Genomic DNA, 15,888 nt, shown 5'->3' with positions numbered 1-15,888 from the left:
CGCCTCCTTTTCCTTTGTGTCTATCCTTCCTAAATGTTGAATACCCTTGGATGTTGAGCCAAAGGTATCCCTTGTATTGTGCTCTGTTTCTACAACAACAGCATGCATTTATATAGAACCTTTAGCGTAAGAAAAAGTGCCGAGGCACAAGGAAATAAATACTACTGAGACAAAGACCCCGATATTAATTGGGAGACACGCTGGTAGCGGGGCGGTGGGGCGGCGGGGGGCGGTATCATGCAGGAAACCAAGAAGTAAGGTCAGCATGTCTGCCAGTGGCCTTTTAACTCTGCCACCTCATTATCATTTTACTTCTGGGTTTCCTGTCCAATTAGCGGCAATGGGGGGCATGATGTGGATCCGCATGACGCAATCTCAACTCCAGCATTTAAATGGACAATCCAAAGATGCAAATCGAAGGAGTTTGAGTTGGCAGGAAGAGAAGAGGAAGTCTCACAATGGAGTCCAGATGCTCAAAAGCTGCATCCCGCTTTACTGACGCCTCCCTTGATGTGCTGCTGGGGGCTGTGAGGGGTAGGAGTGAGATACTCTTCCCCAACAACGGGAGGAAGAAGCTGAAATCAAGAAGGCGTGGTTGGAGGTGGCAAAGAAGGTCAGCGGCAGGAGCGTAGTACAACGCTCCTGGATTCAGTGTAGGAAGTAGTTTAATGACCTAACCAGGTCAGGAAAGGGCGAGTGTAGTGGCACATTCACCTACATCCTGCTGTGCGCATCACCCCACCTCCTCACTCTGCTTTCTCAAGGCTACTCCATCACACCACTCCTCATACTCACTTACATTGCACCCATCCTTCTCTTTCTATGTGCTTCCTCACATCCCCATCTATCCATCCACCACTCCCAATCACCCTCATCCTTGTGCAATTTCATGCCTCTCCCTCATAGTCACCCTCAACAAATGCACTCCATCCACCGGTGGATGTAGTTGTGACTGAGCGGTGGAAGTGCCCTTGCAGCGGGTCAGCCATCCGATCACTCATCAGCACCGCGCTAATGATGTCAGCGCTTTGCTGATGACATCAGCATGACAAGGACGTGCTGTGTCGTGCTGACGCGTCACAAGTCTCTCCCCTTCAGTTAAAGGGGAGAACCGCTGCAAGCTCTGTGTATTTTTAAATTAGGTCCACTGGGCCACCAGGGAGGGCTTTGGCCGGGCCAACAACCTGGCACCCATGACGGGGTGCCAGGCTGCCTGTTGGTGGCCCAGGCGAACCCGGGGTATAATTGTCGGGCCGACCTGGCAGTCGGTCGACAATAAAAAATAAAATGTCATCTCCCCTTTAAGGGCGGCCGCACTGCCGATCAACAAACACCAACACAAAAAGCTGTCGGAAGCACAGCCAGTGGTGTTGCCGCTCCCGTGAGGCAATTCCGTAAAAGGGATATTTCTGGCGGGTCAATTTCGGGAATGGGTCGCTGCCGGTCGGTAAGGGGTCGGTGCGTGCACACCATGGCAGGAAAACAGGCGGAGCGGTCCCCTACACCGCTCCGCCCCTGATAAAGGGCAATTTGCAAAATGGCGGCCCCTCCGTGGAGAGTTGGCGGCCATTCCGCACCGATCCGTAGTCGCCGCTTTCAGGAGCCAGAGGCCTTATCGGGAGGGACAATTTTGGCCCTGTTGTGTTCTTCCATGGATTGAGTGCCAGTGCCATAGAGCATCAAACACTGTAATCAATGAGTCAGTGAACACCTTGACCACCGTCGTGCAGACTCTGGATGCCAGCATGTCTGCCACCTTAAGTAGTTTGACAGATAGCTTAGCCTTGGCCTTACAGGGCAGCACTGTTCTGCATCAAAGTGTTCTTCAGCACAGTGGTACCAGTGAAGTGAGGCTGGGCCATGAGAGGGATAATGGCGAAAGGGGACATGGAAGTGAGGACTCCATTCAAAGCGCTTCCACTTCTCACCCACTGTCCCCCTCAAGTCTTTAGCTCACATGCTGCCTCGTCACCCGATGACCACGTCTGCCCCTGTACAAGTGCAGGTGGCGCAGTCTTTGGCGGAGCCCTCATAGGCTTCAAAACCCAGAGGACATCGGCCAAGAGCATCACAACAATCCGAACAGGGATCTGAGCAGCCTACCTCTGCTGAAGCCACAGCGGTACAGTGGTTGCATCATGTAGTAGTAGCAGGAAAAGGAAGAGTAAAAAGGGAAGACTGTTCCCATTGGCTGAAGGGTCAAGAACCAGAGGACACATTATTTAAGGTAATTGGCAAAAGAACTAAAAGGCAACATAAGAAAAGACTTTTTTGCACAGTGCGTTGTTAGGATCTGGAATGCACTGCCTGAAAGGGTGGTGGTGGTAGACTTGATCACTGCTTTCAATAGTGAGTTAGATAAGTACCTGAAAGAAAAAAATTTTGCAGGGCTACGGAGAAAGGGCGGGGGAGTGGAACCAGTTGAGGTGCTCTTGTAGGGAGCTGGCATGGGCTCAATGGGCCGAATGGCCACCTTTCGTGCTGTAACCGATCTATGATTCTATTATTCTAAGACATTGGAGTTGCACAAGGGTATGCACATGGGTGTTTTGATAAGTTTCTGTTTTCCCATTTTGTGATGTAAATAAACATGAATTGATGGGGACCAATGGGAGAATGTTCAAGGAGTGGTTGGTTCGTTACTGGACTGCTTTGTGCAAGTGGCATTAGAGTGGGGGGGTGGGGAAGAACGGCTGTTACCTTTCCTTGTCACATGGGTCCACTGGTGCAATCTAAGTGAACCTTGCAATTATAAGGGCATCCCGGGCAACAATGTGAGCAGCTGGAGGTGCATTGCCGCCTTCACGCTCCTCCTGCTCTTCTTCCTCCTCTCCGTCCGAATCGTTCGAGGAGGTTCTGAGCTGTTCTCCTTTTACCTCCTGCAGGTCTAAGCCTCTCTGCTGCGCAGTGTTGTGCAGAGTGCAGCAAACCACAACCATTCTGGAGACCCTGGCTGGTGTGTACTGAAGGGTGCTTCCAGATTGTCTAGGCACCTGAAGCGCATCTTCAACATGCCGATGCCCTGTTCAATCACATAACTGGTGGTGATATGGCATTCATTGTAGTGCTGTTGGGCTTCAGTGGTCGGGTTTCTGACGGATGTCATGAGACATGTTTGAAGTGGGTATACGTTGTCGTCTCGCAGCCTCCCCTTGTGTCTGCTTCCAGGTCTGAAGGCATCAGGGAGCTTGGACTGCCACAGGACGAAAGCATCAAGGCAGTTGCCTGGGAATCTTGCACACACCTGCATTAAGATCTTTTTATGGTTGCACACCAGCTTGCAGTTGACGAATAATCCTGGTTGTTCTGGGGATGCCTGGATTGCCATGTGCATGCAGTCAATAATTCCCTGCAGCTGTGGAAAGCCAGACAGAGCTGCAAACATAAGCACCTGCTCATTCTGACTGACAGCATCGCAGAAGAAGTTGACATAATTGCCAGCCCTGGCAAACAACCCATCAGTCACCTATCTTATGTATTTGTGGACCGCTATTTGGGAGATCCTGCATCCGTCTGCGGCAGAGCCCTGAAAGGATCCACAAGCAAAAATGTTGAGGGCAGAGGTTACTTTAACAGGCACTGATAAAGCATGGCGGCTGCAAATATCTGCCACCACCTGATGTGACACTGCTGTTCAGACATGTCACGGAAACAGCCTCTGCTTGTAGATCCTGTTTCGCGGGTAGTGCTTTCTGCGAGCTGCACCTCTCTGCTGGTCCCCGCTCTGTTGGTCACCTCTCTGGTGCTGTCCTCTCTGGTGTACAGGTCTATGACCAGCAGGCTGCTGGTGCTGCTGCTACTGGTCATGTTGCTCCTCATCTGTGGTCCAATCTAAGGCAGCATGAACAGTATCCATCCTGATCTGATAGAAAAAACGTCCAAAGTATAGATCAAACCTCCAAAGTGTTGAAGAAACCATCAAAGTGTAGAAAGTAACCTCTCAGCAAAAGTACTGTGAAATAACCCTTTCCCATTAGTGGATAAGAAAGCAACTGAGTACTGAGTATTTATTGCCATATTTCCGAGGTTGCCGCTGTGTATTAGTCTTGCTTTCACTGGTGAGTTCAGGAAATCCGTGGACCCGACGTTAAACTCAAAAATGAATTGACAATTTGCTCTAATTGTACAAGTAACACATGTTAATTGGCAACCTGCCAATGGCGTATGGAGGGGGATGGTGTGTTGACCGTATTAAAGGCTGCAGAGAGATCAAAAAGGACTAGAAATATTTCCAGCTTGTTTGGTCTGTGTTCAGACTGACCACAAGCTATCCTGTATTTTTAACATTCACTATACCTATACTTAGATTTTTCATTTTTTACAGGTAAAATGCTCAACTAGTCTGGAAATAGTCTGTCACTACAAACTAGACATTGCATGTTGTGTTTCTTTCTCCACAATATGGATTGTGGTCTTTAGAGGTACAGTTATTGTTTAATGTTATAGATCACGAATAAAAATAGATGTGCTGTCTATTGGTAAAAGTGTTTCATTGTCTACCCCCCTCCCAAAAAAAGGCTGAACAGGAAAAAGTGGAAGTAAAGTTGCAAGAACAAGACCTTTTACTGGATGCAGCAAGAGCAAATATCTCAGCAGAGCTACAAAGTGCAGTCAATGAGAAACAACAGCTAAAAAATGAGTTGTGAGTATTAGATTTATCATTGATCTATCTATGTCATGATCTAAGAAGCAATCTGGTGCACTATAGACCATTTTCATTATTTTATCACCACATAACTTTAGGAGTCATCTGGATTTAGAAATATTTAATTATAAGTTTTCAAATAATACTATGCATTTTCTAAGGGAGCTGGATTTTCCTCTGAAGTGGATTTGCTACGTAGAATAGTCAGGGCAAGACTTCTATCTACTACCCTAAATCCACCGTGACCCTGGCTTTATGCTAGGCTGGCTATTGGTGGGATCTCTGTCATAAAAAGAGAGTCCATTGTTGCAAGGAAACAAACCTGACAAAAACCAGAAGGACGAGGAGGATTTGTTAAAGGGGCAGAGGCACCCCAAAGATATTTTTTAAATGAGCACAGACAGACGTTCCATAAACCTCAAAATGAATAGGACCTCAAAGAAGAAAAAAAAGAGAAACGTGCATATTACAAATTCAGGTCTGCAGTAAATACCTTCTCGGGTTCAGTGGCACTTGTAACTATTATTTAATTCTGACTCGGGGCCCACTCAAAGCTTCAGTGGAGGTTTGGGTGATCAAAGAGTCAACAACTGCAATATACTCTGGCTGAGGAACAATAGGATTAGAACTGCTTGCTGAAGTTGCTTCAAAATGCTCTGCAGCTCAGGGTCAGGTTCAATTTCTTCGAACTCCACCAAATTCACCACTTATTTACTGATCATACCCGCATGGAAAAAGCAGTTCACCACATTGCTCTGAGTTACAAGATCATAACCATTGGCAACAAAATTCATGGCATCAAGCAAACTGATTGAGAATTCACCTTCTAGCCAGAAACTCTAGGGTCAGGCCAGGTATTGTGATGACTAATGAGCCAGACTTAGTTAATACTCTAACAGTAAGGAAACATTTATCTAACAGTGATCATGATATGAACAAATTTCATGTTAGGTTTGAAAAGGAGAAACTTAGCACAGTTTCTAAGATTCTAGAATTTGGTACGGGATGAGACAGACTGATAGCAGCAAACTAGTCAAAATGATTAACGGGTAAAACTACAGATGAATAGTGAGAGGTGTTCAAGAAAGAATTTAGTTTAAATACATGACCAATATATACCCCAAAGGGGAAAGAGCTCCACTTACCAAATAAAACAGCCTAGTTTGACAAATAGGTGAGAGATAACATAAAACTAAAGGAAAGAGCATATTAAAAGGCAAAGAATAGTGTTACCTTTAGCATTGTTGTTGCCAATTTAAGTTTATCTAAGGGTTAAGTCATGGCAGGACAGCTCGGACACGTGTTATGCTCCTCCTGTACTTTGTGGGAAGTCAGGGATCACGTATGCGGGAAGTGCATCCGCCTGCAGCTCCTGACGGACCGTATTGCGGCACTGGAGCTGCGGGTGGATTCACTCTGGAGCATCCACGATGCTAAGAATGACGTGAATCGCACGTTTAGTGAGTTGATCTTACCGCAGGCAAAGTTTACTCAGGCAGATAGGGAATGGATGACAAACAGGAAGAGCAGTGCAAGGAAGGTAGTGCAGGGGTCCCCTGCGGTCATCCCCCTGCAAAACAGATACACCGCTTCGGGTACTGTTGAGGGGGATGACTCATCAGGGGATGGCAGCAGCAGCCAAGTTCATGGCACCGTGGGTGGCTCTGCTGCACAGGAGGGCAGGAAAAAGAGTGGGAGAGCTATGGTGATAGGGGATTCAATTGTAAGGAGAATAGATAGATATTTCTGTGGCGGCAGCCGAGACTCCAGGATGGTATGTTCCTTCCCTGATGCAAGGGACAAGGATGTGTCGGTGCGGGTGCAGGGCATTCTGAAAAGGGAGGGTGAACAGCCAGTTGTCGTGGTGCATCTAGATACCAACGATATAGGTAAAAAACGGGATGATGTCCTACAAGATGAATTTAGGGAGCTAGGAGCTAAATTTAAAAAGTAGGACCTCAAAAGTAGTCATCCCAGGATTGCTACCAGTGCCAATCAGAGTAGGAATCGCAGGATAGCTCAGATGAATACATGGCTTGAGGAGTGGTGCACAAAGGAGGGATTCAAATTCCTGGGACATTGGAACCAGTTCTGGGGGAGGTGGATCCAGTACAAACCGGATGGTCTGCATCTGGGCAGGACCGGAACCAATGTCCTAGGGGCAGTGTTTCCTAGTGCTGTTGGGGAGGAGTTGAACTAATATGGCAGGGGGATGGGAACCTATGCAGGGAGACAGGGGGAAGTAGAATGGGGGCAGAAGCAAAAGACAGAAAGAAGAAAAGTAAAAGTGGAGGGCAGAGAAACCTAAGGCAAAAAGCAAAACGGGCCACATTACAGCAAAATTCTAAAAGGGCAAAATGTGTTAGAAAGACAAGCCTAAAGGCTCTGTGCCTCAATGCGAGGAGTATTTGGAATAAGGTGGACGAATTAACTGCGCAGATAGCAGTTAACGGGTATGATGTAATTGGCATCACGGAGACATGGCTCCAGGGTGACCAAGGCTGGGAATTCAACAATTAGGAAGGATAGACAGAAAGGAAAAGGAGGTGGGATGGCATTGCTGGTTAAAGAGGAAATGAATGCAATAGTAAGAAAGGACATTAGCTTGGATGATGTGGAATCGGTATGGGTGGAGTTACGGAATACCAAGGGGCAGAAAACGCTAGTGCGAGTTGTGTACAGACCACCAAACAGTAGTAGTGAGGTTGGGGACAGCATCAAACAAGAAATTAGGGATGCATGCAATAAAGGTACAGCTGTGATCATGGGTGACTTTAATCAACATATTGATTGGGCTAACCAAACTGGTAGCAATGCGGTGGAGGAGGATTTCCTGGAGTGTATTGGGGATGGTTTTCTAGACCAATATGTCGAGGATGCAACTAGGGAGCTGGCCATCCTAGACTGGGTGATGTGTAATGAGAAAGGACTAATTAGCAATCTTGTTGCGCGAGGCCCCTTGGGGAAGAGTGACCATAACATGGTAGAATTCTTTATTAAGATGGAGAGTGACACAGTTAATTCAGAAACGAGGGTCCTGAACTTAAGGAAAGGTAACTTCGATGGTTTGAGGTGTGAATTGGCTAGAATAGACTGGCAAATGATACTTAAACGGTTGACGGTGGATAGGCAATGGCAAACATTTAAAGATCACATCGATGAACTTCAGCAATTGTACATCCCTATCTGGAGTAAAAAAAAACAGGGAAGGTGGCTCAACCGTGGCTAACAAGGGAAATTAAAGATAGTATTAAATCCAAGGAAGAGGCATATAAATTGGCAGAAAAAGCAACAAACCTGAGGACTAGGAGAAATTTAGAATTCAGCAGAGGAGGACAATGGGTTTAATTAAGAGGGGGAAAATAGAGTACGAGAAGAAGCTTGCCGGGAACATAAAAACTGACTGCAAAAGCTTCAATAGATATGTGAAGAGAAAAGGATTAGTGAAGACAAACGTAGGTCCCTTGCAGTCAGATTCAGGTGAATTTATAATGGGGAACAAAGAAATGGCAGACCAATTGAACAAATACTTTGATTCTGTCTTCACGAAGGAAGACAAAAATAACCTTCCGGAAGTACTTGGGGGACCGAGGGTCTAGTGAGAAGGTGGAACTGAAGGATATCCTTATTAGGCGGGAAATTGTGTTTGGGAAATTGATGAGATTGAAGGCCGATAAATCCCCGGGGCCTGATATTCTGCATCCCAGAGTACTTAAGGAAGTGGCCCTAGAAATAGTGGATGCATTGGTGATCATTTTCCAACAGTCTATCGACTCTGGATCAGTTCCTATGCACTGGAGGGTAGCTAATGTAGCACCACTTTTTAAAAAGGGAGGGAGAGAGAAAGCGGGTAATTTTCGACCGGCTAGCCTGACATCAGTAGTGGGGAAAATATTGGAATCAATTATTAAGGATGAAATAGCAGTGCATTTGGAAAGCAGTGACAGGATCGGTCCAAGTCAGCATAGATTTGTGAAGGGGAAATCATGCTTGACGAATCTTCTGGAATTTTTTGAGGATGTAACTAGTAGAATGGACAAGGGAGAACCAGTGGATGTGGTGTATTTGGACTTTCAAAAGGCCTTTGACAAAGTCCCACATAAGAGATTGGTGTGCAAAATCAAAGCACATGGTATTGGGGGTAATATACTGGTATGGATAGAGAATTTGTTGGCAGATAGGAAGCAGAGAGTCGGGATAAACGGGTCCTTTTCAGAATGAGAGGCAGTGACTAGTGGCGTGATGCAGGGCTCAGTGCTGGGACCCCAGCTATTTACAATATACATCAGTGATTTGGATGAAGGAATTGAGTGTAATATCTCCAAGTTTGCAGATGACACTAAACTGGTTGGCGGTGTGAGCTGTGAGGAGCACGCTAGGAGGCTGCAGGGTGACTTGGACAGGTTAGGTGAGTGGGCAAATGCATGGCAGATGCAGTATAATGTGGATAAATGTGAGGTTATCATTTTGGTGGCAAAAACGCAAAGACAGAATATTATCTGAATGGCGTCAGATTAGGAAAACGAGACCGAAGTGTCGTGGTTCATCAGTCATTGAAAGTTGGCATACAGGTACAGCAGGCGGTGAAGAAGGCAAATGGTATGTTGGCATTCATAGCTAGGGGATTTGAGTATAGGAGCAGGGAGTTGTACAGGGCCTTGGTGAGGCCTCACCTGGAATATTGTGTTTAGTTTTGGTCTCCTAATCTGAGGAAGGACGTTCTTGCTATTGAGGGAGTGCAGTGAAGGTTCACCAGACTGATTCCCGGGATGGCAGGACTGACATATGAGGAGAGACTGGATCAACTGGGCCTTTATACATTGGAGTTTAGAAGGATGAGAGGGGATCTCATAGAAACATATAAGATTCTGACGGGACAGGACAGGTTAAATGCGGGTAGAATGTTCCCGATGTTGGGGAAGTCCAGAACCAGGGGACACAGTCTTAGGATAAGGGCTAGGCCATTTAGGACTGAGATGGGGAGAAACTTCTTCACTCAGAGAGTTGTTAACCTGTGGAATTCCCTACCGCAGAGAGTTGTTGATGCCAGTTCATTGGATATATTCAAGAGGGAGTTAGATATGGCCCATACGGCTAAGGGGATCAAGGGGTATGGAGAGAAAGCAGGAAAGGGGTACTGAAGTGAATGATCAGCCATGATCTTATTGAATGGTGGTGCAGGCTCGAAGGGCCGAATGGCCTACTCCTGCACCTATTTTCTATGTTTCTATGTAAATCCAGGAGACTGGGAGGGATATAAACGACAGCAAAGGAAGACAAAAAAGATAGCAAGTACGACAACAAGGAATGAGAAAAGAAACTTGCAAGGGATGTTAAAATGATCACACAGTTTCTACAATTAAATTAGAATAAAAAGAGTTGTCAAGGGTAATATAGGCTTTTTAAAAACAAGGTGAGGGTAATATTGCAAGTGAAAATAAGAAAATAGCAGATTTGTTGAATAATTACTTTTTGTCGGTCTTCACAGTAGAGGAAGACAATAATATACCTGACTTTCCAGGGAAATTAGTAATCAATCAAGCACTGGAACTCACTAAAGTTAGTGTAAGCAAGAAAAAAGTGTTTGAAATAATAATGGCACTAAAGACTGATAAATCCCCAGGACCTGATGGTTTCCACCCCAGAGTTTTAAAGGAAGTAGTGAAGAAATTGCAGATGCTTTAGCCATAATCTTCCAAAGCTCTCTTGATTCAGGAATGGTCCCTTTCGATTGGAAAATTGCAAATGTAACTCTTTTATTTAAAAAAGATGAGAGAGAGAAACCAGGAAATTATAGACACCTAAGTCTGAGGGCTCAATTTTCCGCAAAGCCATTTTTTGGCCTACTTGAAGAATTACGCCCGTTTTTTTGGGGCCCAACTCTGGCAAAAAAAAATCATCCAGCTTTCCCCGTTTGAATTGTTCATTTTGGCACCACATAGCCTATCCTTTAGCTTTAGGAGTGGAGCCTAAGATCTGCGCCAAAAAGATCGGGTTGCCAGTGTAACGAGGGACACACCGAAGGCTACGACTGAAAAGTGAAACATATAACACATTCTGGCCAGTTCACACCAATCTGCACAAGCAACCAAGCACCTTGCACGTTGCAGTAGCATTCCAACATTAAATTATTAAAGTGTTTATGCCAAAAGTCTATCCTCCCACCACCCTCCCACCCCCTCCCGGTGCCACTCCTAACCCTGGGCGAAAGGCTTCCCTCCCCTCCTGGTGCCGGTTGCCGCTGCTAGCCCTGGCTGAAGGGCCTCCCGATGCCGAGTGCCGCTCCTAACTCTGCCGAAAGGTTTCCCTCTGGTGCCGGTTGCTACTCCTAATCCTGGCCTAAGGGTTCTCCCCTCCTCTCTTTTCCCCCTCCCCCCCTCCCTCTCTCTCCTCTTCTCCCCTCTCTCCTCTCTCCTCTCCCCTCTCCCCCCAGCTCTCTGCTACTGCTGTCTAGACCGTGGAACTGCATCTGCTGCGCTGATTTTCTTATCTGCGTCTATTTTGTTAACTGCCCAGAATGTTTTTTCAGAGTGATCACATGCGCCGTCCTAAGAAAAATTGGAGTAATCGGAGCTGGCCAAACTTGCTTAAATAGCCAAAATTGGCGCAGGTGGCAGGTTACGCCTGCAATGAGGTAAAAAAATCGTAGCCTAAAAAAATACTACCCAAGTGAATTACGCTGGCGCAGAATCTTTGGGGAAACTTGGAGATTTTAATTTACTCCAAAAAAAAACAGGCCAAAAAAACGGCGCAGATAATTGGGGAAAATTGAGCCCAAACATCTGTTGCGGGGAAGTTATTGGTACAGCAGAGGAGCGGGAAGGTCGTGGCGGAGGAGCGATGAGGGATCGTGGTTGAGATTTGGTGAGTGATCGTGGCGGAGGTTCTGCGAATGTTTGGTGCGGAGGTGTGGCACGAGATCGTGGCGGGGGTGCGATGAGTGTTTTTGTGGCGGAGGAGCGGAGAGAAATGGCAGAGGTGCGGCGAATGATGGTACGAGGCCCAGAAGAGCGAGGGCCCAGGGGCAGCACGGGCCTGCCCACACTGCGATATATGTGCGCACTCTGTCCGTGCAGCAGAGAAGGTCTCCAGTTGGCCTGGTTAACCTTTGCCACTGGATAAAGGCCTCGTTCTGTCAAGCCCGTGTGGTGGTTGATGTGCAATGGTCACTACTCGTTAAAGAAATCCATGCACAGACATCTTCCACCCCCTCAATTGGAGATCAGGACCTGGAACATCGGGTCCTTCATTGAAACATCTGTGAACTCTTGTGGAAGCAAGTCATCCTTGTTCGAGGGACCACCTATGATTGGAATCTATAATTTATGACTGAGTGACTGAGCACGTAGAGAAATTTGAACTGATAAAGAAATTATTTACATGGATTTGTCAAGTTTTCCGCACCTAATTGAATTTTTTGAGTCAGTAACTAAAACACTAAAGTAGTTGACAGAGGAATGTAGTTTATGTGGGCTTCCAGAAGGCATTCAGTAAGGATCCATTTAAGAGACAGTTAGCTAAAATTAAAGCTCATGGAATTATTCATAAAATTATTGCTTAGGCAGTAGAAGGCAGAGAGTAGGGACAATGGATATGTACTAAAATTGGAAGGAAGTGACTAGTGATGTCCCAAAAGGATCTGTGCTGGGGCTTCAACTGTTCACAAATGACTTAGATAACACAATATAGAGCCATATATCCAAGTTTTCAGATGACACAAAGATTGGAGGCATAGTAAGTAGTATAGATAGGGGCATAAAATTACAAAGAGCCATTGATAGATTAAGTGAGTGGGCGAAACTGACAGATGGATTTTAATGGAGGGAAGTGTGAGGTCATCCATTTTGACCAAAAAAGGATAGATCCGAGCATTATTTAAATAGTGAAAGCTAGCAGCAGTGGAGGTCCAAAGAGATTTAATGGTCCATGTATACAGATCATTAAAATGTGGTCAACTGCAAAAAATAATGAAAAAGGCTATGAGAATATTAGCCTTTATAACTGGAGGCCTAGAATGTAAATGGGAGGAAGCTTTGCTGTACGAAACCCTGGTTCGACCACATCTGCAGTACTGTGTACAGTTCTGGGCACTGCACCTTAGAAAGGATATATTGGCATAGAAACATAGAAAATAGGTGCAGGAGTAGGCCATTCGGCCCTTCGAGCCTGCACCACCATTCAGTAAGATCATGGCTGATCATTCACCTCAGTACCCCTTTCCTGCTTTCTCTCCATTGCCCCTTGATCCCTTTAGCCGTAAGGGCCATATGTAACTCCCTCTTGAATATATCCAATGAACTGGCATCAATAACTCTTTGTGGCAGGGAATTCCACAGGTTAACAAGAAGTTGTTTCTCCTCATCTCAGTCCTAAATGGCCTACCTCTTATCCTAAGACTGTGTCCCCTGGTTCTGGACTTCCCCAACATTGGGAACATTCTTCCCGCATCTAACCTGTCCCGTCCCGTCAGAATCTTATATGTTTCTATGAGATCCTCTCTCACCCTTCTAAACTCCAGTGTATAAAGGCCCAGTTGATCCAGTCTCTCCTCATATGTCAATCCAGCCATCCCTGGAATCAGTCTGGTGAACCTTCACTGCACTCCTTCAATAGCAAGAATGTCCTTCCTCAGATTTGGAGACCAAAACTGAACACAGTATTCCAGGTGAGGCCTCACCAAGGCCCTGTACAATTGCAGTAAGACCTCCCTGCTCCTATACTCAAATCCCCTAGCTATGAAGGCCAACGTGCCATTTGCCTTCTTCACCGCCTGCTGTACCTGCATGCCAACTTTCAATGACTGATGAACCATGACACCCAGGTCTCGTTGCACCTCCCCTTTTCCTAATTTGCCACCATTCATATAATATTCTGCCTTCGTGTTTTTGCCACCAAAGTGGATAACCTCACATTTATCCACATTATATTGCATCTGCCATGCATTTGCCCACTAACCTAACCTGTCCAAATCACCCTGCAGTCTCTTAGCATCCTCCTCATAGCTCACACCGCCAGCCAGTTTAGTGTCATCAGCAAACTTGGAGATATTACACTCAATTCCTTCATCCAAATCATTGATGTATATTGTAAAGAGCTGGGGTCCCAGCACTGAGCCCTGCGGCACTCCACTAGTCACTGCCTCTCATTCTGAAAAGGACCCGTTTATCCCGACTCTCTGCTTCCTATCTGCCAACCAATTCTCTATCCATGCCAGTACATTACCCCCAATACCATGTGCTTTGATTTTGCACACCAATCTCTTATGTGGGATCTTGTCAAAGGCCTTTTGAAAGTCCAAATTGGAATTGGAAGGAGTGCAGCACAGATACACCAGAATGTTAACAGGGCCCCAAGGGTTAAATTATGATGAGAGATTACATAAACTAGGCTTGTATTCCCTGGAATATAGAAGTTTAAGGGGTAATTTGATTGAGGTTTTTAGCATTTTGAAAGGAATTGATAGACTAGATAGAGAGGAATGTTTTCTGCTGGTGGGGAATCTATGACAAGGGAACATAACCTTAAAATCAGAGCCAGGCCATTCAGGAGAGAAGTTAAGTAGAAGTGTGGAACTTTCTCCCACAAAATGTATTGGTTGTAATTTACCAAAATTCCCTGGATTCTGGGGAGGTCCCAGCAGATTGGAAAACTGCAAATGTACCGCCCCTATTTAAAAAAAGAGGCAGACAAAAAGCAGGAAACTATAGACCAGTTAGCCTAACATCTGTGGTTGGGAAAATGTTGGAGTCCATTATTAAAGAAGCAGTAGCAGGACATTTGGAAAAACATAATTCAGTCAGCCAGAGTCGGCATGGATTTATGAAAGGGAAGTCATGTCTGACAAATTTGCTGGAATTCTTTGAGGATGTATCGAACAGGGTGGATAAAGGGGAACCAGTGGATGTGGTGTATTTATTTGGACTTCCAGAAGGCATTTGACAAGATGCCACATAAAAGGTTACTGCACAAGATAAAAGTTCACGGGGTTGGGGTTAATATATTAGCATGGATAGAGGATTGGCTAACTAACAGAACACAGAGTCATTCTGAGGTTGGCAATCAGTAACTAGTGGGGTGCCGCAGGGATCAGTGCTGGGCCCCCAACTATTTACAATCTATATTAAGGACTTGGAAGAAGGGACTGAGTATAACGTAGCCAAGTTTGCTGATGATACAAAGATGGGAGGAAAAACAATGTGTGAGGAGGACACAAAAAATCTGCAAGAGGACATAGACAGGCTAAGTGAGTGGGCAAAAATTTGGCAGATGGAGTATAATGTTGGAAAGTGTGAGGTTAGGCACTTTGTCAGAAAAAAATCAAAGAGCAAGCTATTATTTAAATGGAGAAAAATTGCAAAGTGCTGCAGTACAGCGGGTCCTGGGGGTACTTGTGCATGAAACACAAAAGGATAGTATGCAGGTACAGCAAGTGATCAGGAAAGCCAATGGAATATTGGCCTTTATTGCAAAGGGGATGGAGTATAAAAGCAAGGACGTCTTGCTACAGTTATACAGCGTATTGGTGAGGCCACACCTGGAATACGTACAGTTTTGGTTTCCATATTTAAGAAAGGATATACTTGCTTTGGAGGCAGTGCAGAGAAGGTTCACTAGGTTGATTCCGGAGATGAGGGAATTGACTGATGAGGAAAGGTTGGGCCTCTACTCATTGGACTTCAGAAGAATGAGAGGTGATCGTATTGAAAAGTATAAGATTATGAGGGGGCTTGACAAGGTGATGCAGAGAGGATGTTTCCACTTATAGGGGAGACTAGAACTAGGGGGCATAATCTTAGAATAAGGGGCTGCCATTTAAAACTGAGATGAGGAGGAATTTCTTCTCTCAGGGTTGTAAATCTGTGGAATTTGCTGCCTCAGAGAGCTGTGTAAGCTGGGTCATTGAATAAATTTAAGACAGAAATACAGTTTTTTTAACCGGTAAGGGAATAAGGGGTTATGGGGAGCAGGCAGGCAAGTGAACCTGGGTCCATGATCGGATCAGCCATGATCATATTAAATGGCGGAGCAGGCTCGAGGGGCCTTATGGCCACCTCCTGCTCCTATTTCTTATGTTCTTATGTACTTATAAAAAGCAGTAGATGCTAGCTCAATTAAAAATTTTAAGTCTGAGATCGATAGATTTTTGCTCGACACTAGTATAAAAAGTATATGGAGCCAAGGCAGGTAGATGGGATTAAGATACAGATCAGCCATGGTCTCATTGAATAGTGGATCAGGCTCGA

At 45.5% G+C, this 15,888-nt stretch overlaps 1 protein-coding gene across 6 annotated transcripts in view; it reads left to right on the top strand.

Moving 5' to 3' along the window:
- Window positions 1–15,888, top strand: part of ccdc150 (coiled-coil domain containing 150) — a 169,544-nt gene that overhangs the window by 38,171 nt on the left and 115,485 nt on the right. For all 6 annotated transcript variants that reach the window (XM_070883527.1, XM_070883529.1, XM_070883525.1 and 3 more), the window contains one exon: window positions 4,518–4,642. In XM_070883527.1, coding sequence (XP_070739628.1) covers window positions 4,518–4,642 — 125 coding nt within the window. The remainder of the gene's footprint in view (window positions 1–4,517; window positions 4,643–15,888) is intronic.

The sequence above is a fragment of the Pristiophorus japonicus genome, chromosome 6, assembly GCF_044704955.1.
Source record: "Pristiophorus japonicus isolate sPriJap1 chromosome 6, sPriJap1.hap1, whole genome shotgun sequence".
Lineage (NCBI taxonomy): Eukaryota > Metazoa > Chordata > Chondrichthyes > Pristiophoridae > Pristiophorus > Pristiophorus japonicus.
The sequence above is the reverse complement of the archived record's forward strand: the minus strand, read 5'-3'. Positions and strand labels throughout refer to the sequence as shown.